We start from the raw sequence: 22696 nt of genomic DNA on the forward strand, positions 1-22696 counted from the left end.
GCAGTAGCTTCAAATTGCAGTAATAGTCACTGCATTCCTCATGGCACATATTGGCAGGAAACAAAATTCTGTATAAAAATGCCTTTTGAGAAGCAATAAAATATGTTGTCTCACCTCTTGAATATGTTTCTTTTTAAATATTCTGTGTGATGAAATGGGAAGTATACATAAAGCATTTCTACTAAATACAGAAGGGAACTGTCTCAAGGAAAAGCATTCATATGATTGAGTTGCTAGCTGGAATACTTATTTTTTAAGAGCACAACTGGAAAAATTATTCAGACTTGGATATTTGGTATACACTTCCTTGTGAATTCAAAATTGGAACCTACCATTTCAAGGAAAACAATTGATATTTGTTGCCAGTGCTTAAAATTTGGCCTTTTAAACACACATATGCAGAATTTGTATTCATGTCGGAGGTTGATACCTTCTCTGATGAAATCCTTGGTGATATTAACCTATAGGATTTCTTGGATGTTGTGTAATGAAGACACATTCCACATTGCAATTAGCTTTTCAGAAACTACCACTTGTTGATTTTGGACCAGATTCTTCATAAACTTAAAAAACCCCACCTATACCAGCAGATTGAACGCAGTAGTAGATCTGGGACTTGCCTACTATTCAGGTGGACAGTAAATGGATTTGCAAATAAAACCAGTCTTTTTACCTCTTTTTTTATTCGAAAAGAAGTTATTTTCATTAAAATATTTAATACGTTTTTAAACTACATTTTAAAATTTCAGTTCTAATTTCTAACATAGTAAATATCAATAGATAACCCATATAAACAGAAGGTCTTTGGCGTCCTCCGAAATGGTTTGTAAGAGTTTTGTAAAGGGGTCGTAAGGCCAAAAGTTTGATAACTACTGTGGTAAACGAACGCCTATAACAACGCCTCTTTGAAGGGCCTTATCCAGTATCCGTTAAATAGTTCAGAATCTACACAGGTTTCACATTGCGGGTCGACACCCAGAAGGACTTAGCGCTGGACGAAGGTGGGGGTGAGCCAATGCAGCGTTTCCAGTTTCCGGGGAAACCACCTTTCTCCGGTCTCCAGGATCTCTTCCTCCTTTCCTCTCTGCCTCTGATTGGAGGCAGGTTAAGTTCGTGGGCGGTCCTTCGGGAGATGGGCGGGGCTTCATTTTAGCCGGGGGGCGTGTCCTTCTCGCGCGCACGCATTGACGTCATACGGACGCCGCTGCCCTGGCGCCTTGCTTTTGCATCCACTACTGAGGCTCCTGGGGTTGGTCTTTCAAGGGGACGCGAGCGGTGCCCCCTCAGAGGCCTGGGATCTGGCAGCCTCTGTCACTCCTGTGCCGACCCGATAGCGCGTTGTTGTCACCGTCATGGATCTAAATTTAAACCGAGCGGATTATTTACAGGTAAAACTGAGGGGATAAAGCGGGAGCCGTGCGGGGTGAGCCCCGCTCCCTGAGAGGATTTTGTCCTTCCACTGACGTCTGTCGGGGTCGCCCGGAGCGGGGGCGGCGGCGAAGGTGCTGCGGGGCTGGGTGTTGCACTCGCGTAGTCCGGGTCACGGGCAACCCCTGCTCGTATTTGAGGGTCTGCTGGGACTTGGAAAGAAGCGCACACGCTCTCGCTTTGCTGGCTCCTGCCTGGTCCTAAAGATGCCTAGAAAGAACTGACATGATCCCGGATAACTCCCCGGGGCCTTCTCCTCCCAGGCTGCAGCTACCTGTTGGCCTGTAACTCCCGAATCTCCATCTCTACCCAGCTACTTCTCCCGCGCGCCAGACACTTCTTACTGTTTCTGGATCTCACCAGCCAGAGCATCATAAAAGCGACAACTAATTACTGTGCGTACAATTTATTATAGGCGCTTAGCATATTTAATCTCCCTAAAAATTCTCGAAGTAGGTATGGGGATCCAGGGACTCAGATAAAGCAATCTGCTTAACAACAACAACAACAACAAAATGAAGTTCTACAAAGTCTCTGACCCCACAGCTGGCGTTCTCTTTTACACCATCTTGCCTCATTATTTAAGCTCTAGCTATTCTGTCTCTCTTTTCCATCGCCTTTTTCAGTAATTTTATTTGGCTAATGGTACAAAAGTTTGCCAGTCCGTTTACCTGGAAGTTATGCAGGTACTCTCCACTTTAATATCTTCCATTTTGAGGTGGCCACCACATTTTGCTACTGGTTTTATCTCCTGAGCCTCTCATGACTCTGTCCCGTTTTTGCCATCTCCATCACCCCCAGTTCATGTTCTCATCTTTTTAAAAAAATTTAATTTAATTTGTGTGTGTTCCAGAATTCATTGTTTATGCGCCACATGTTTTCATCTTCTTAATTGGGTTCCAAGCCTCCAGCTTCACATCCCTACAAGCCATCATTCACATAACTTGTTAGAGTGGTGTTTCACAAAAGGAAATCTAAAGAGATTACTTTACACTTTAATACTACTCCTTGGAATACGGAATAAAATTGTAGTTCCACGTTATCTGTAGATCTTTTCATGATCTGTTGTTTTTTTCCAACTTCTCCCCCATTGGTCCCAACTGCCCCGCTTCCTATCCTAACTATGCACCACTAGTGATAGTTCCCTGCTGAACAGACCATGCTGTTTTTGTCTTCCATATCTTTTGTAAAATAATCTTCATCATCAGATTGGATGTCATTGCCATCAGCTTGTTTTGCATTTTAACAAAAGTCCTCTATGTTGCATTTTAAATAATTGTAATCTGTTTCCAAAGATTTTAAATCACTTTACAAAAGCTTTTTAACAACTGTATGTATGAAGTTTTTTATGAAGTCTTCTAGAAATATTTGTCTATAAAGTATTTTGCAACTAGAGACGCCTGGGTGGCTCAGTCAGTTAGGTATCTCTCTTTGGCTCAGGTCATGATCCCAGGATCCTGGGATCCAGTCCTGCATCTGGCTCCTTGCTCCTTGGGGAGCCTGCTTCTCCCTCTGCCTGACGCTCCCTCTGCTTGTGTGCACAATCTCTCTCTCTTTCTGACAAATAAGTAAAATCTTTTTTTTTAAGATTTTATTTTTTATTTGACAGGCAGAGATCACAAGCAGGTAGAGAGGCAGGCAGAGAGAGAGGAGGAAGCAGGCTCCCTGCTGAGCAGAGAGGCCGATGTGGGGCTCGATCCCAGGACCCTGGGATCATGACCTGAGCTGAAGACAGAGGCTTTAACCCACTGAGCCACCTAGGTGCCCGAAATAAAATCTTTTTTTTTTTTAAGTATTTTGCCACTAATGTATTATTTTTGGCTTGACAACTTTATAGTATACATTTTAGTATCTTTGGGTGTGCTCTATGTTGACTTTTGTGGCATATTTCATTAAAAAATGAGTTCATCACTGATCATAATTATTTTATATCACTAATTACAATAAAAAATAAGTCTCACTATGATCTGAATCGCCTGGTCCTTTCATTCTCTGATGTAATCATTTCAAGTTAGTATAATAGAAGACATTCACTAGGTGACTGGTGTGTTTTCTTAGGTGGGAGTGACCTCTCAGAAGACTATGAAGCTACTTCCTACCTCAAGGCATAGAACTACACAAAAGGTACTGTAGAGATACTGGTTTCTCCCTATCTCTTTAGCTCTGACAGAGGAGAGGTTTATATTTCTGTATTGGTAAATTACCCTTTAATGTTAAAATGTAAATAAATTTTCTTTTAATTTGAACAGAGGTTGGAATACCAAGGGACATTTATAGACAGTAATTTTCTTGCATGTTTCAATTTTTATGTACAGTCTGTAATAGATAAATAAACTTGTTGAAAATATATTTCATTTTCCTGTTATTAATTTACTTGTTGTGTACTAGTGTGTACCAGATTGTGTGTATGAAAAACAAACATAAAGCACAATAGGATATAGAGAAGGTTATTTTTAAACTTGATCATCTTTTTTTTTTTTTTTAAACTTTATCATCTTTTTAAGAATAAATTAAGTATTGAGGTAACTTAATAGCTCAATCAGTTAAGTGGCCAGCTCAGTTATGGTTCAGGTCATGATCTCAGCCTGGCATCAGGCTCCATGTTTGTTGCGGAATCTTCTTGTCCCTCCCCCTTTGCTTCCTCCTCCACCCTCACTTTATCTTTCTCATAAATAAAAATAAAATCTTTAAAAAAAAAAAGAGTAGGTTTTTGATGTTGAACTTTCTATTTATCTAATATTTATTATTTTTATAGAAATATTGATCCTATGATTTCTATAAGGCAATTATAATGTTAGTAGTAGGATATTTTAATAGCTGCAAAATAAACACACTATCCTGATGTAATAACATTTTTTTAAGATAAATCAACAGATTTCTGATAGTCATTTATTGTATTTGGTCTACTAGATCAGAACTTCTCAAATTCTTTTTGCTCCCAGAACCCTTTTACACTTAGAAATTATGTAGCATCCCAAAGAACTTTTGTTTATTTGGATTATATCTATAAATATTATTATATTAAGATTAAAACTGAGAAATATCAAAATATTTTTTAAAAATAATAAACCCATTACATTTACATAAATGAAATTCTAATGAAAAATACCTGTATTTTCAAAAACAAAAAGAATTTGGTGAGAATAGTGGCATTGTATTATTACACTTTTGCAGATTCTTTAGTCTGGCACAGAGAAAGGCACCTGGCTTCTCGTGTCTGTTCTTTACAGTCTGTTGTAATATATTGTTTCGGTTGAAGTATACAAAGAAAATCCAGCTCACATAGATACACAGTTGAAAATAAGAGTTATTTAAATAGCTTTTTGAGATAATTATGGCTCTTTATATATGATGTGACACATATACTTAACAAATAGTAGTTTCTTAAATATTAGCTGCAATGTGGAATATGAAACCATGTTGATTAGTTTTTCATACTTTGGTACATTAAAAACTATACTTTGTGTCTCACTTATTTGTGGAGCATAACAAATAACATGGAGGACATGGGGAGATGGAGAGGAGAGGGAGTTGAGGGAAACTGGAAGGGGAGATGAACCATGAGAGACTATGGACTCTGAAAAACAACCAGAGTGTTTTGAAGGGGCGGGGGGGGGGGAGGTTGAGGAACAAGGTGGTGGGTAATAGGGAGGGCACGTACTGCATGGAGCACTGGGTGTGATGCCAAAACAATGAACACTGTTATGCTGTAAATAAACAAATTAAAAAAAAAAACAACAACTATACTTTGAACGGATCTTTTACTCATGCATGGGTTTTTTTTTTTTTTAAGAGTTTATTTATTTATTTGACAGACCAAGATCACAAGTAGGCAGAGAGAGAGGGGGAAGCAGGCTCCCTGCTGAGCAGAGAGCCTGATGCGGGGCTCAATCCCAGGACCCTGAGATCATGACCTGAGCCAAAGACAGAGGCTTTAACCCACTGAGCCACCCAGGCGCCCCTATTGCATGGTTTTATAGCATCTTGTAATGGTCATTTGAGATTATTAGTTCATTGAGTTATACAGATTTCCCAAAGGTTGAATGTTCAAATGTTGATTGTACCAAATGTTATCATGGAATACCAAACAAATCACATTTGTTTATATCACTACAGATTTCATCAGAAAAGTTGTCAAATATGGAATAGCTGTCCAGTTCCCAGTGGCAGATACATGTCTTATTGAGTACTTATTTTTACTTGAAAGCTCAAATTTTATCATTGGGAACAAATACTCTCAATTATTTTCCTTTAAAATGATAAGCTCACTTCCTGCAGTTTTATAAAAAAAAATCTCTACAAATATTCAAGTGTTAATAACAACTTGTTATTAATCATTGTTAATAGTTGTCAGTTGTTCTTTCATTCTTAAAATTGTGTTTTGTGTTTTGTGGGGCCTACGTGTTACAGTCAGTTAAGCTCTGACTCTTGGTTTCAGCTCAGATCTGATGTCAGGATTATGAGATTAAGCCCATGTCCAACTCAGTGCTCAGGACGGACTCTGCTTAGTTTCTCTCTCCCCCCTGCCCCACTGGTTCTCTCTCTGTGTCTCTAAAATAAAATAAATCTTTAAAAAAAATTGTTTCATGAAAAACTGGGTAGTTCAGCTTATGACCAAAACAATTCTATAAGTGCTTTTTGGTTTGCCACAAAAGTATTCTATGCATATTTTATTTTATTTTTTTTTAAAGATCCATCCATTTTTTTTTCCTAAAATTTTATTTATTTGAGAGAAATCAGAAGTGGGGTAAGGAACAGAGGGAGAAGCAGATTCGAGCAGGGTGAGGGGCAGAGAGAGAGGGAGAAGCAGACTCTCCGCTGAGCAGAGAGCCCAATGCAGGGCTTGATACTGGGATTCCGAGGTCATGACCTGAGCTAAAGGCAGATGCTTAACCAGCTGAGCCATGTAGGCGCCCCAACCATCCATTTTAGGTAGTGGGCTGCAGAAAGAATCTGAAGCAGACTTCACACTGAGCACCAGCCAAACTCAGGGCTAGATCTCAGGACCCTGAGATCATGACCTGAGCCTAAAGCAAGAGTCAGATGCTCAATTGACTGCACTACCCAGGTGCCCCAATTTTATGCATATTTTCTACTTTCTCACGCTTAAAAGACGTGACTCAAGGACCAAATTTAACAAGATTAGTAATTGTTATTGCTTCATCAAGAACATTCTTATATTAAGTTGGATTTTTTTTCCTTTACTTTGAAGTGATGATGAAGATCACAGTAACCACTGGTGTGGTTTGTTGTCATTGTTTTGATTCTTGCAAGATGCTAGCAATTTTATCCACCATTCCTTTTGTACCATCATTGTAAATATTAATCTAGTGAAAAAGGAAAATAAAGACTTACTGACAAAAATAGTTTTCACTTGGCAGATTCCCTAAAAACTTCTTGTTGACCCTAGGAGTCTAAGAATCATACTTTGGGAATCCCTGTCGTAGATTATTGTTTTTACAAGTTATTAGAGTAGTGTAATGTTAAAAACCTTGGGCGCTTGGGTGGCTCACTCGTTAAGCATCTGCCTTCTGCTCAGGTCATAATCCCAGGGTCCTGAGATTGAGGCTCAGCAGGAAGCCTGCTTCTTCTCTCCTACTACCCCCTGCTTGTGTTCCCTCTCTCACTGTTTCTCTTTCTGTCAAATAAATAAATAAAATTAAAAAAACCCAAAACCGCAAATTGACCTTAACTGTTCTTATGTATTTTTTCATCTGAATAGAAATCTGCCAATACCAAAAATCTATAAATCTCCTAAAAATGTGTGCATAATTATTTGTGAGTGTTCATTGTTCTCGGAAGGCAGTCCATAGCTTTCAGCGAATGCACAAAAGTGTTTGGATTGCCCTACTACAAAGTTAAGAATCAGGGGCGTTGGGTGCCGGGATGGCTCAGTTGATTAAGTGTCTGCCTTCAGCTCGGGTTGTGATCCCGGGGTCCTAGGATCAAGTCCCACATTGGGCTCCCTGCTCTGCAGGGAGCCTACTTCTCTCTCTGCCTCTCTCTTTCTTTGTCTCTCATGAATGAATAAATAAAATCTTAAAAAAAAAGAAAAAGAAAAAGAAACAGGGACCTAAGAATGTGCTCTGCAACATCAAGTTTTTGATATTTGAGACTTATTTATGTCTTAATATATGGTCAATTTTCTAATGTTTCTGTGCGCTTGAAAAGAACATTTATAATTTAATTCTTAGGATGAATGATTACTTATTTATGGATGTGTGCACATGTCCTACATATATGTACATGCATGTATACAGATGTGCATATGTATTAGATCAAGGTAATTATTTTTTAACCTATATCCTTACCTTTCGTCTGCTTGATTATCAATTCCTTAGAAGTGTTGAAATCTTCCTCTGCATTATGCATTTATGGATTATAACGTAATCCATTGGTTACATGTTGATAATTGTTGAAGCTGAGTGATGTCTACTTTTGTATATGTTAAAATTTTTCTATTACAAAGGTTTTAAAAATATCAAAGAAGTCAGTCACAACTTTAATTGATAATTTTTAATTGCAACTTTAATTGATAATCTGTTTTGAAAGTTAATCTTAACATGTTCTTATGCTCCAGTTGAGAAAAAAAAAATGACCTCCCTGCCATTTCTGTCTCTATTCTCTTGTTCTGTTTACATTGTAGGAACAAAATAAATGGCCAACTACTTGCATAATGACTCTCCATACCTCCTTTCCTGCTCTTTTCTTGTAATTTCTTGGAGTATTATTTTGTGTAGGGGTACTTTCCTAGATTTTCTGATCTCTACATTTAAAGTCATAATTTATATATTGAGAATCTTGTTTCCCCCATGTAAGTTAATAGGGCATAATAATAGTAATTTAAGATTCTCTTTAATCTATTGTAGGTGGTTATTGGAGATCATGATGGTGTAGTTCTGTGCTTTGGCATGAAAAAAGGAGAAGCAGTGGTATGTATAGCTTTTTTTTTTTTTTGAGAAAAACAGATTTTCTAAAAGAGAAACACACTACTTATTGAATATTCTTAGGTTAAAATTGTCCTAAAAACAGTGAAAAATGTGTTGTGAGGGAAGCAGTTACATGGAGTATGAGGCTACAAGCAACACAAGAATCATTTGCTAGTTAGCTGTAGAACAGATTACTTCACACTTCAGGCTTTAAAACAACACACATTTATTATCTCACAGTTTCTGAGGGTCAGGAGTCTAAGCTCAATGTCTCACATGGCTGCAACACCAGGCTCTATTCCTTTCTGGGGCTGGGGTCCAATTCCAAGCTCACATGACAGGATTCAGATTCTTGCTCTTGTAGGACTGAGGTCCCACTTTATTGTTGTCTGCACACCAGGGCCTGTTCTCATCATCTTGAGGTCCCCACAGTTCCTAGCCCTGTGGTCCTCTCACAGGTCCATTCCTAACATGGTGACCTACTACTTCAGGCCAGCAGGAAGATCTGTCCAGCCAGCTAAGGTGGAGTCTTATGTAACATGGAAGTGATTATCTAATCACCTTTGCCACTTAATGGAAGCTAGTCAAGGATGTGATCAATACATCATCGTATTCACAGATCATAGTTTATAAGCAATAGGTCTGAGCTGTGAAGACTTATATTCACTATACATTATAAAGAATTTATAAAAAGATGAATAGGTAAAAACTGTCAGAAGCCCAGTGTTTCCATTATTCATATATTCTCCCAGATACTTTAGTCTCTGTATAAAGTTACTGGAGGGAAGGGAATGAAGCTGGTGCCAATAATAAAATGGAAAATAACCAAGGAAAAATTAATGATATAAATGTTGTATTCAGGGGTGCCTGGGTGGCTCAGTGGGTTAAAGCCTCTGCTTTCGGCTCAGGTCATGGTCCCAGAGTCCTGGGATCAAGCCCCGCATCAGGCTCTCTGCTCATCAGGAAGCCTGTTTCCCCTGACACCCCCCACCCCGCCTGCCTCTCTGCCTACTTGTGATCTCTGTCAAATAAATAAATAAAATCTTAAAAAAAAGTATTAAATTAGATATTAAGTTATACATTTGGGTTTTCAGTAAATTCTACAGCCTTTTATTTATAGTACTAAAATTCATAAAAATTATAAAGGAAACAGGAGACTTTAGTTTTAAAAAAAAGATAATTAAAATGCAAAAACATGTCCATTGGAGTCAGTGAGGGAATCTTATTAAAATGCAGGTTCTCATTCAGTAGAGTTGGGGTTGGGCCTGAGATTCTGCATTTTTAATAAGGTTAATCATACTGATGCCCCTGCTTAATGAACTGTACTTTGAGATACAGAAGTTTAGATTTTAATGATGTGGCTGAAATAGGTGTGGCAATAAATATTCCAAATTTAGGAGATATTTAGCCAAAAACCTTGAAGACTCACTGAAGTAAACACATTCATATCTAAAGATGTTTCCATAGTGGAACTATAATATTTTGTGTGTTTGAAATCATAGCATTTTTTTTCAGTAAAGGAAAATGCTTACAGTAAATTTGTGTACTTAAGTTTTTCCCCAATGATTTTTGCAGGCAGTGTTCAAGACTTTACCGGGGCAGAAGATTGCAAGATTGGAGCTAGGAGGGGTTCTTAACACACCCCAGGAGAAAATTTTTATTGCTGCAGGATCTGAGATCAGAGGCTTCACAAAGAGAGGAAAACAGTTCCTCTCTTTTGAAACTAACCTCACCGAAAGCATTAAAGCTATGTATGTTTATCCTTTTTCTTATTTTTACAAATCCATTTATAATATTTTGGATAGGTGACAAACATCAGATTAAATAGCATATCTTACTAGGTTTCCTGGGAAATAAAATTAACTAAAGGTACTTTATTAGTGAGAAACTCATTAACGTAGAATCAGTACAAAATCAGTTGGCTGTCAGAATGTTTTCTTTTTAAGACTCTTACAGTATTTACATATTATTTTTTTGACTAAATGGTTCCAGTTGATTCATGATCAAGGTATAAAAGAAAAAAGTAAAAGAAACCTAAAGATAGTTAGGTTTCTGTTCCTTTGCTGTCTGTGGTCATTTTGGTTGTGAGGTAGCATCATTTGCTGAAGACCTGGCTGTAAAGTTGCTAACTACCAATAGGCTATAATTTCAGGTAAATCAAGTAAGACCCTGAGTAAAAAAAAAAAAAAAAAAAAAAAAACAAAAAAAAAAAACCCTCCCTTAATGGTTTCCTGATTTGTGAGATTTTGCAAGTAAAATATTAGTTTTTTGAATCATGAGGAACTAGAGAGGGTTTTAAAGTTTATCTAATCCACTGTCCTCAGACCACTACTTAGAAGAATCCCTTGGAAGCTTAAAAGAGTAGATTTCTTGTCCTACTCATACCTGCAGAATCAGAATTATTAGGAGTGGGTAAAAAGAAAAAAAGTTCTTCATTTGACAACAAGAGCCAAGTTGTAGACCTTGGTCTGAAAACTACTAATTCAGTCCAGAGTTCTATGTGGTACACAGCTGTCCTGCAGAATTCTATATACTGCACATCACATGTCCTGATGTCTAGGCTGGAACACTTCACTCTGGTGAGATTAGATAAAAATTAAACCATGGTAAGTGGGAGTGAGTTCAGTGGTTTAACAAGAATGTAATAGTTTTGAAATGGACAATGATAATTGTGAAATACTAAAATCAAAGTAATAAATTAATAATTTGCATAACTCCACATTCAGAAAGTGATGTAGAGAGGTTTGAGGAAGATCAGGAGTCCCAGCCAATAGTCTCTTTTGCTTGTTTCTTAAACCTTTTTTTTTTTTTTTTGGAATGGAAGAGGTGGGATGGAGAGGATCTTTATTCAGTATTTTAAAAATTTATTGTCTGAATCCCCAGATTTATAAGAGTGCACAGGAAAGAAGGTTATAACTTAAAAATATTCAATAAGAAACTGAGCACTTACAAAGTTGGTTACCACTCAGGCATCCTTCCCTGCTTAATGCTTCCTTCTGTCCCCACTCTTGTCAACAGTAGTGATTACAAGTAATACTTTGGAAAATATTTAATTGCAATATAATTGCAAGTGTAGTGCAGATGGATTTCAAGATGAAACTTAAAATCTTGAAAAAGAATTTCACTAAGTTGATAAAAATGGTATTGAGAGGACTACTAAAATCACGTGCAGAGCCACAAAGTGAGGCCACGTAAGTGATAATCAAAGAAGAGAAAATCAGTGAAGATCATTATAGCATAGGGAATAATTTTAGTACCAGAACTTTTTAACTAGACTTTAAAGCGGTGGAGAAATAGTTGAAACCTTCAGATAAAATTACCTTCTTTATGATTACATGGTTATAGCAATCTAGAAGTGAAAGGTAATATACTAGTATGTGATTTTTGTCAAATTTCAGCTCTCCCAGTGAAAACTGTATTTAATATAAGAATTGGAACATTGTTAGGATTGTTGCCTAAATTTTGTTAAATATAATTTGAACTCTTTTTCATTTCTCTTTTCAAGATAAAATTCTAATGAAATCATTTCCCCCCACTGTTTATCATTTAAAGTAGGTTTGCTTCCAGTAGCCTTTTCTAGATAATTTACTATAGTAGTAAGAAAGCTAATTCTAGAGCTAAAAGCTACTTGAGCTGTAATCCACTCTGCTACTAGTTGTGTGCCATTAGGCAAGTTACTTAACATTTTATTGTTCTCTGCAAAAAGGGATAATAATGGTCCCTAGTTTACAGATTTATGAGGATTAAGCTAATACATATAAATCTGTTAGGACAGTGGTTGGCACACAGTGCACATTTCAGAAAAAGTTATTTTTGATATTGTCTTCAGATATAGACAGTTATCATTGTCTTCTTTTCAGTTTTTCTAAGCTTAATTTTGAAATGCCTTTTTGAAGCATTAAAATCGTGATTTTCAGCTTTTTAAAATCAGTGTTCGGGGTGCCTGGGTGGCTCAGTGGGTTAAGCCCCTGCCTTCAGCTCAGGTTGTGATCTCAGCGTCCTGGGATCGAGTCCCACATCAGGCTCTCTGCTCCACGGGAGCCTGCTTCCTCCTCTCTCTGCCTGTGATCTGCCTACTTGTGATCTCTCTCTCTGTGTCAAATAAATAAATAAAAATTTAAAAAAAAATCAGTGTTCTATCAAAAGGCTACTAATTAAGTGAAGGAAATGGGAAACTATTCTTTAAGTCTGTGATAAAATGATAGAAACAGTATAGATAAACTTATTCTCATAACAAAAGAATTCAGGAGTTTCCTATGCTTATTTTTTAAAATATGGATATTTTTAATTTTAATGTTCTCAGGCATATATCTGGCTCAGACCTCTTTCTCAGTGCAAGTTACATCTATAACCATTATTGTGATTGCAAAGATCAACATTATTACCTTTCTGGGGACAAAATTAATGATGTCATCTGCCTTCCAGTGGAAAGATTACCTCGTATTACACCGGTATTGGCCTGCCAGGACAGAGTGCTCAGAGTTTTACAGGTTTCTGTTATTTACATTTTTATGGTTTTTTGTAATTTATGTAAACGAATATTGCTGAAAAGTGTGTCCTTGAGATAAATTACTTATTACTACCACTTTAAATGTCCTAGGTAAAATTATATCTGGAAAAAATGCTTTTTAATTGGTAAGCTGATGTTTTTTATTGAGGCAAATGTATTGAGATCTTTGGCAAGTTTATAGAGAGGCATATATGGGAAAAGGATGCTTTTCTGCCCCCATGCATAATTTCTGAGCTAGTTCAGTCAGAATGGGATGGCTTTGCTACAAAGAACCCCTTCTAGCTTTTTTTTTCTTCTTTCTTCCTCCAATACTCTTCCCTCCCCCCAAAATCAAATTAATGGAAGAAACTGGGTTGTGGAGAGGGTGTTAGGTTTTGACAAAGAAGGGATAGTTGTGATCAGGGTTGTGTCATTTCTTTACTCCACATTTATGACAGTATGTGGAACAGAATAAGCGCTCAGTAAATATTTGTTAGATAAGTAAATGAATGATAGAAAAATCATTTTATTGTCCTTATATTTATATTAAAAACTATAAGTGGTTAAAACAATTACATAAGGCATTGTTATTAGTAATAAGAGTTATAATTATCTCCTCTCAAAAGTGGCTTTCAATAAGATACACATACATAAACACACCAGAATTCATAAAACAAAGTTTAAATGCAACTAACCTAGAACAGGTGGATTGCTTGGGTTAGAAAGTTGGACTGATAGTGCAGTTCAACAAAACTTTTGGCTGTTTATTCTGCGCCATCACCAGCTTTCTCACTCTTTGGAATTTCATAGCCAGGTGTCCATTTCTTGACATCAGTCTTTTTATAGAAGGAAAAATTCATTAGTTCTCTGAGGTTTTTTTTTTTTTCCTATGGGAAAAAAAGTTTGTGTTCAAGGTTCATTCTAGGGGCATGAATGATTAATTTCTTCCATAGCCTGTGCTTCTAAATATGAGTTGTTTGAATAAGGTTTTAAAAGAATCTGGCTAGTATTCAATTAAAAATTGGTCTGGCTGATTCAAGGATTCTGCTTTGTTTAATAAGAAGAGATCCATGAGCTTATTGTAAAAATACAAAAATGACTAAGGATTTGTGGGAAGTTAAAACTTGAAGCCTTTGCTTTACCCTTCACATATTCCTACTCCCCTTTGACTCCCCATTTGTAAGCAATCCGTTGCCCCAGAGGTAGCCCTTTTTAAAGTTTTTTGTGTGTATTTTTTTGTGTTTATATACTTGATACCTATGAAGTTTCAAATGTAATTTTAAATAAAAGATAAGGCATATGACTTTCATATGTTCTATATATAATTTTTTAAGAAAAATGTTATTCCATATTTACTATAATTTTGTGGGGGGTTTTGTTGAATGATTTAATCATATTTTTTCCATGTGAGTATAAGTACTTCTACCTCATTATTTAACAGCTTCACAAATACTGTGTACTGAATGAAAATGTTCCAAATGGCAAAATTTTTAAAAGGACAAATAAGTGGACATACTTTGTTTTCTTATCTAAGTAACAGGTCATTTGTCCTCTTACTAGAGTAGGTTTTGGAAATATCCAAAAGAAAAGCCAACATTCTCCTTAAGAAGTAATGTTGGGTTTGTTTAAATGTTTGAATATGCTCTAAGTTAAACTGGAAAAAAGAAACATCTTGTTCCTGGAAACCTTAGATAGGAAAATTTACCAGCTTCAGTCAAGTTTTTGGGTGAAGTATTTAAAATGAAAAGTATTTGAAGTGTAGACTATCTTGTATATTTCTTCTTGATCTTTACATTTTTAATGTGTTTTAAAATGAATTAACATAGACAAAATTGCTAACAAAGGCAAGTTAATAATCACAACATAACTTTCTCCAGCAGTTTTATTCTAGAGTTCTTTATAGGACTACTGATGTTATCTATGAGCATCTGTATTATTTTAAATTTGTATTCTGTTTCAGTTTTGAAATACTTGTTCTCCTTCAGGGATCGGATGTGATGTATGAAACTGAAGTGCCTGGCCCACCTACTGTTTTAGCACTACACAATGGAAATGGCGGTAATCATAGTCAAATAAGGGAGTGCATTGTGTTAATTAAGTCTAGATACTTCAGGTTTAATCATTTAACTATATATTAAGTGAAAATGGGAAATTGTAGAAAGAACATGAACTGGAATTGAGACAGTAGACTTCAGATGACTTGGCAGTAACTAACAGTAATGAACTAGTGAACTTTAATTTTTAGTTTCCTCATCTTAAAATTAGATGATGAGGAAGGGTTTTATCTCTTTTATGTGTAAAATTCTATGACTGTATAACCAACCTACCAAAGTAAGTGTTCTTTTTATATTTTTTAAATGAGATTTTTATGTGAAAGCCAGTGTATCTGAAAAAAATTGCAGTTTTAAAGAGATATTATGAGTCATGGGATAAATATAGCATGTTGACTTTAATTATACCTAGGTGACTCTGGAGAAGACCTTTTGTTTGGAACATCAGATGGAAAACTTGGGCTTATTCAGATCACTGCCTCCAAACCAGTACACAAGTGGGAAATTCGAAATGAGAAAAAGCGGGGAGGTATGTGTTTGATGTAGTTTAGTTCTGAAATTTCAGTGGTTATTAAATATTCTAAATTATATAGTTCATTCTATTTTATTTATTCATAGTACATAGTAGACTTAACATACCACAGAGCCACCTTACTATTTGTTTATTTAGCAGGTCTAGCATACTTTGGCATAATTATTAATTAAGAAATACTAATAGTAATTTAGGATAGACAGGGTTTTATGGGCTAATGTCCATCCATAACATCATTCTCTGCTCAAATCCATTATTTGGTGTAGAAAATTAATTTGAATTTGAGAGTATTTGATAGGACACAAGGAAAAAGTCCAATGGGTAAGGGAATATTTCTGTTTTCTAAAGAATTTTTACCTTTCTGAGAGAATTTGTATCTGACTTAGAAGGTAGTGAGATGGCTATTTATAGATGTAGTAATTCTATTTATATATTCATTTATTCCTTCAACAAATACTTGTTAGGAGAAACAGAGAATAAACAAGCAAATAAGTGAGATAGCTTAATTTAGTCACCTGTAAGAAATGTCAGAGGGTGATGTATTAGTGATGGGAGAAAGGAAAAAGACTGTATTTAGACTGGGTGGTAATGGAAGACAACTTATAGAAGACAAAATTTGAGCTGAGATCTGATTGATAAGAAAAGGAGTTAGTAGTGTAAAAACTTGGGGGAAAATTGTGCTCTAGAAGAAGGAAAAAGTCAGGACTTGAGGCAGAAGTAAACTTGATTCATTTGAGGAGCAGAGGGAAGACCATGCCTTAGCATGGTAAGAAAAGAAGTCAGGGAATTAGCATAGATCTAAATTATGTAGGTCCTTGTGGGCCTTGGAAAAGGATCTGGATTTTAATCTAGTGCAGTGAAACGTCTTTAGAGAATTGTAAGTAGGAGTATGACATGATCTGCCAAAACAAATCAAAAATCCCCCCCCAAGGAGAATGGATTTGCAGGGAAGCAAGTCAAAATTGGAAGCGTGGAGATCCATTAGGAAGTCATTGTTTTAGTTGTTCTAATGTACTCTAGGCTAGAGATATAAGTGGCCTGGGCTAAGCTAATGGTAGTTGGAAAGGAGACAATTTCAGTATGTGTTTTGAAGATTGGGCTGGTAAGATTTGCTAAGAGATTTGATCTGGGCAGTGAGAAAAAGAGAGGAAGAGACGTAGCCTAGAATTTTGGCCTGAGGAACTGGGTGATACCTTAACTGAGGTGAGAGATTGGGGAAGGAGCATTGAGGGGGTATGATAAAGGGGAATGAAGAGTTTTTACTGGGGCATGGAAAGTTAGAGATGCAAATATATGTCTCAAAGAAAATGCTGAATAGAGATTTGGATATATGAGTCTGGAGCTCTGGGGAGAAGCCAGAGTTGGGGATATAAACTTATGAACCATTTCTATTTAGATTATATTTAAAGTCTTGGAAATGGATGAATTACAGATGGAAAAGAGGACACCTGATTATGCTCCAAGGTTTTTGTTGTTTGTTTCCCCATTCTGATTTGGTGTATACATTTTTTTTCATTCTTTACTTTGTATGTACTTGACTATAATGTTAGTTTTATTAATAACTTGTCACCTCTGTCATCTTTTTTAAAGGGATTTTGTGTGTTGACAGCTTTGACATTGTGGGTGATGGGGTTAAAGACTTACTTGTTGGGAGAGATGATGGAATGGTGGAAGTGTACAGTTTTGACAATGCAAATGAACCTGTTATACGATTTGATCAGGTCAGTTCATTTAAAAAAAGACTATATATGCTTACTTATCAAAAATTATAGAGATGACAATGATGGTTTGGGTTTTTTTAAATCAAATATATTAAAATCTTGTGTTTGGCTTAGAATATTGCACCTTTGATGTTATCAAAATCTTCTCTAGACCACTCTTGTGTTTGAATAATAGACTATTGAATAATGAATAATGAATTACTTCCAACTGAATAATGAATTATTACTTCTTTGGTTTCTAAGCATTGTATATTTGAAGTATTAAATATTTTGCCTTAGTTTCTGTAATGCATAGTAGATTACAGGAGTAACATTTATATGTTTGGGTAACATAAATAAGCCTGTGTTGTCTCAAAATAATATTTTAGGATAAACTCATGTTGTTAAGACAATATCAACATATCTTTAAGCAGAGAGAAAAGTTGCAATTTCACTTCTAGCCTCCCAAAAGTTTACTATATGAGAAGAATTACTAGATAAGAGTAATTCTAGTTCACAAATTTTAAATGTAGTTCAGCTTGTTTAGCCCAAGGTACAGAGTTACATGGAGAGTCATTCTGTTGTAAACGGAATCTTTCATTTTTGTGAAGTGGCCTTCTCTAGTCCATGGTTTCCCCATCTTGCCTCTGGCAGGATTCATTGAGACTGTTTTGCAAACAACAAAAAAACCCACAATTCAGTATCAATTAACTTTTCTTTGTCTAATTTTTCTACTGCTGCTACCTCTCAGCTTTAACTGCAGATCAGCAAATACGGATGTTTTGATGTATAGAGAAAGTATATTACATAGATAATATGGGGATAAAAATTCTCTAAAGGTATCATACAGGCTATCATCTTCTTTATTCATTAAAAAAACTATTTGGGAGATAGTATATGGAATTCAGATAATAGACTAAACATGTTGGGAGTTTTGCGTATGTAGTTTAAAAAAAAAAAAAAAAACTTCTTTCTTGGGGTGCCTGAGTGGCATAGTTGGTTGACTCTTGATTTCCTCTCTGGTCATGATCTCAGGGTTATGGAATTGAGCCCCACCCCGGGCTCTGGGCTCAGGGGAGAGTCTACTTAAGTTTTCTCTCTCCTCTCACTCTGCCCTTCCTACCCCATGCTCATGTGCTTGTGCACATGCTCTCCCTCTCTCTTTCTCTAAAATAAATAAATCTTTAAAGACAAAAAGTAAAAAACTTCTTTATATAAATAAATGATTTTGCTCACTGAGTGACTGATGAGGCTAAGTGCAGCACACAAATATATGAGTCATTTTCAATCTTCTTTCCCCAAATTTAAAAGCACTGGAATTTTCTGCCATTTGTGCAGGATTTTTGCCTTCCAGTTTCATTGTTTCCACATGCGAAGTATTCAATAAACATATGTTGAGTGTCTGGAAATGGAAAAGTAAGTTTTATGGCTTATTTTAATATGTGAACTTTTTAGTTACTAATTAAGTGCTTGATCTTAAATTTATTTTAGATGTTGTCTGAAAGTGTCACATCTATCCAGGGTGGTTGTATAGGGAAAGATGGCTATGATGAAATTGTGGTATCCACATATTCAGGTATGGTAAATAGTAATAAGTAAAGAAAGAATCAAATGAGAAAAAACTTAAATTGAATAAATTAGTTTTGATGACTACTTTTTAAAAAAAGTGATATTAGTGAATCTTACCTATATCATTAAACCTTTATTGATTAAAAAATGAGGGAAGGAGTGGGTGTATTGATTTATAAAACAGTTAATATTTGGATAATGTTTGGATACTTAGCATGCTCTAGTACTGAGTTGGGGGAAATTAGAGGGGGAGACAAACCATGAGAGACTGTGGACTCTGAGAAACAAACTGAGGGTTTGGGGAGGGGATAGGGGTAGGTGAACCTTGTGGTGGGTATTGTGGAGGGCACATATTGCATGGAGCACTGAGTGTGGTGCATAAATAATGAATTCTGGAACACTTAAATAAAAATCATAATAATAATAAAGAAAATTAAATGATATTCTTTGATTTAAAAAGAAACATTGACTGAAATTTAGTTTGTTTTGTTATTGCTTACATTTCTTATAAAAATTTCCTTGCTTTTGAGTTGGTCATTTTTGCATTCTCAAAATAGCCAATGTGAGAGTTTTTTTTACTTTCCATGAAAATGATTTTTGAAAGACTGTTTTAATTCATCAAGTATTTGCTGGAATGTATTGACTTATTCCATACTTGAAAACTAGAACTATAAGAAGTGAAAGATTTCCTTAGTCATAGTATTATAATGTTTCAGGCAAAATAACAGTATCACAAAATGCTTATGTAATTTCAGTATGTTTTGAATATTTTCCAGTTTGATTTCTTTCGGTTTTTTGTTTTGTATTGTTTCTTGAAGGAGAATAAGTCCTAGGACTAAATGAGGTTGCTGTTTGTGGACAAAGGGGCATGTATACTTGGGGTTTCTTTTAATACTAGCAGCACTTAATGGTCCATGATTGTAATTTCATCTCTACAGGCTGGGTTACAGGCCTGACCACAGAGCCTATACATAAAGAAAGTGGACCAGGAGAAGAACTGAAAATTAATCAGGAGATGCAGAATAAAATTTCTTCTTTAAGGTAATTTTGGATTTTTTTGTTTGCTTTTTTTTTTTTTTTTCATTTCATGAAGTGTGTAGCTTTTTCTTATTACTGATAGAAGCAGAATATTTTATTGGAAGGAAGTATACCCTTTAATTCATTTGTCACCTTCTTAAAGGAAAGCTTATCAGTTTGAGAAAATTAGCAGTAAGTGCTAATTAGTATTTCAAAGTTAGAAATATACTTTTATATGTTTTATTCTATATTGACTTTTTCTTAGATCAAAAAGTGTATTTTTTCACTTGTTTAGTTATAGATAGTTGTAGTATTTGATTTTCTTCACAGGCATTAGAAAGAAACCATCACAGATGGCTGTATTCCTCATTAATAGTAATATTTACTGCTCATATGGACCCTTCTGAATCTGTAACTTTGGCTTATCAGTTTTCTTACTGGAAATGAGTAATATTGATTCCTTTAGATGCAATAATTGCTTCTATGGTCTATTCAGTTTGACAAGTCCTATGAAAAGGGACACCAGACTCAAGTAAAATTCCTTCCTATAACAAAGAAGTGGGAGTTCCTAGAACTTTTAATGACTGTTCTCCCTACTTCAACCCTTGCCAGCCTCTTGGGTCAGTGATGGCCAATCTTTTTTGGGTGGCATTTGAGGGCCACACAGGTTTTTAAGGCAGCAAAATGCCACAAATACTAATTTACTAAAGCTACACAAGTTTATACCATAAGCCAGTTTATAGCAAAGGCACCTGGAGAGCAAGCTCTAACTTTCAACCAAGATAGAAACCAAGTAGAGTTAAAGTCTACTACTCACATCCTCAGTATAATTCCATACATTTATAACCCAGTCTGTCCCTCCTGATGCCAGTGAATATGAGTTGAGAAACTTATGTCTGTTTTGTTCATTTAGCAGCTGCAACACAGGTACATATGAAGCATTCAGTAAATACTTCTTGGACGAATGAGTCTTTTCCTTGTTTATTGCACAAATCTCCTCCACGTTCTTCCCAGATGTTTCCCCCTAAGTTGGGGCTGGTTAAACCTCATGTTGTTTCTCAGTTACTATTTGCTTCATTTGCATATGGCTTTTCCCTTTGACTGAAGTGACTCTAAGCAATGAAGCAGTGCCTGAACAGTTCAGTCTAAGCAAAATCCTCTTCAACAGTTGATAGAACTTCAGCTGTACCCCTAGCTCAGGATCATCCTGTGGTCCCCAAAATGTGAATACTCTGCAGCCTCCTTTTGTCTGCCTTGCCTAATTCTGATTGAAAGGTACATATTTACTGGTTTTACACATTTTGTTTCTTCAAATTAAATGTTTCTCAGCCCCAGTACAATCAGTTTCTCTTCTGATTAGTATTATATGTAATTGTGACTAGATTTGTGTGTTAGAATTGATTATTTGCAACCTGCTTTGATACTTACAACTATGAGTTTTGATTTTTAGATTAGAGATAAATAATGTGGAATTCTTTTTGGTCAGTCATAGAAACAAAATTTTGTTCCTATTAGTGTCATAATTCTAATTCATCAATAAAATCCATTTTGCAGAAGTTAGTCTCAAATTCTTATAATCATTCTAAGGACTGCAAATGTGTATACTTCTAGGTGACAGAGTTGTATATATTTTCCTCTAGGAGTGAGCTGGAACATCTGCAGTATAAGGTACTACAGGAAAGAGAGAAGTATCAACAGTCTTCTCAATCAAGCACAGCAAAATCAGCAGTACCTTCATTTAGTGTAAATGATAAGTTTACATTAAATAAAGATGATGCCAGCTACAGTCTCATCTTAGAGGTACAGACAGCGATAGATAACGTCTTAATACAGGTAAGCAAAATGTCTAATTTACTTGTTTTGTAATTGGATCTATTTTGCAGACCATTCATATGCACTAATTATTACTGGACACTTAATTTTAGACAGCAATTATAAGTATTTATCTTTAAAAAAATTTTTTTTTAAGATTCAAGAGAGAGAGAGAGAGAGAGAGCATGAATGGGAGGAGGGGCAGGCAGAGGGAGAGGGAGAAGCAGATTCCCTACCGAGCAGGGATCCCCACCCTGGGCTCCATCCCAGGACTGAGGGGATCATGCCCTGAGCAGAAGGCAGACGCTTAACCAACTGAGCCACCCAGGTGCCCCTTTAAGTGTTTATCTTTTAAATATTGCATTTAGTTTAGATAATTTTAAAGGCTTATCTTAATCTTCAATTAGCTAATCAATTGCTCTAGATTACCTAAATTACATCTTTATTTTTTATTTATCCTGTAAGTATTAAACAAAAGACTGATGTACTTAAGTTTCAGGAAACATGAGAAGGAATGTTGGAGGTTTTGTTCTTTGGTTGACCGTTAAGAGAATTTTAAGAGATTTGACAGAAAACTGCAGTATTTAATGCCATTATTAGAATCTTTTTTTAAGCTCCAGATTCTAAAATGGTAGTTTACAGTACAGATTGCTCATTAGCTACCAGTTTCTAGGTAGGTCAGTAGACAAAGTTGATAATGACAAAGGGTGAAATTTAGGGATAATAATACACAACTCCATTCAACAATATATTCAATTAGTTTTTCTTTAAATATATGATATTCAGGGAGTAGAAAAAGATGATAATAGGATAAATGGAAAACAAGTGAAAGATGGAAGACCTGTCAGATAATGAGAAAAGAATAAAGATGAGGAAGAAGATAAGGTTTAAAAATATGTGGGGGAGAGATCAGTTTATTAATTAAAAAGTAAAGGCTGATATCTGTCTTAAGTAATGCTAGCTTAAGAGTTGCATTAAACAACTCTAGAAGAGCATCATTTACATAGAACTGAGTGCAGTAGCTCTGTCCTAGAAACTGCCTCTCCAGAGGAGATCAAAAACAGGTGAAAATAAAATTGATAAAAATGATCTGATATAATCAGAATGGCCATATTGGGAAGATTATGCTTTAAGGGGGGTGGTGAGAGATGATAGTCTGTGATCTCTGA

At 35.7% G+C, this 22696-nt stretch overlaps 1 protein-coding gene across 2 annotated transcripts in view; it reads left to right on the plus strand.

The window, feature by feature from the left end:
* Nucleotides 1-1217: 1217 nt before the first annotated feature.
* Nucleotides 1218-22696, plus strand: part of BBS7 (Bardet-Biedl syndrome 7) — a 43929-nt gene continuing 22450 nt past the window's right edge. The window contains exons 1-11 of one of the 2 annotated variants that reach the window (XM_045998087.1): nt 1218-1388; nt 3487-3552; nt 8298-8360; nt 9933-10108; nt 12661-12847; nt 14832-14904; nt 15310-15426; nt 17020-17150; nt 18621-18705; nt 19637-19739; nt 21356-21548. In XM_045998087.1, the coding sequence (XP_045854043.1) occupies nt 1353-1388; nt 3487-3552; nt 8298-8360; nt 9933-10108; nt 12661-12847; nt 14832-14904; nt 15310-15426; nt 17020-17150; nt 18621-18705; nt 19637-19739; nt 21356-21548 (1230 nt within the window). In that variant the 5' untranslated portion in view covers nt 1218-1352. Of the gene's footprint in view, nt 1389-3486; nt 3553-8297; nt 8361-9932; nt 10109-12660; nt 12848-14806; nt 14905-15309; nt 15427-17019; nt 17151-18620; nt 18706-19636; nt 19740-21355; nt 21549-22696 lie in introns of those variants that run through there. The other variant, XM_045998088.1, reaches the window with a different exon arrangement.

This window comes from Meles meles, chromosome 2 (genome assembly GCF_922984935.1).
Source record: "Meles meles chromosome 2, mMelMel3.1 paternal haplotype, whole genome shotgun sequence".
NCBI lineage: Eukaryota > Metazoa > Chordata > Mammalia > Carnivora > Mustelidae > Meles > Meles meles.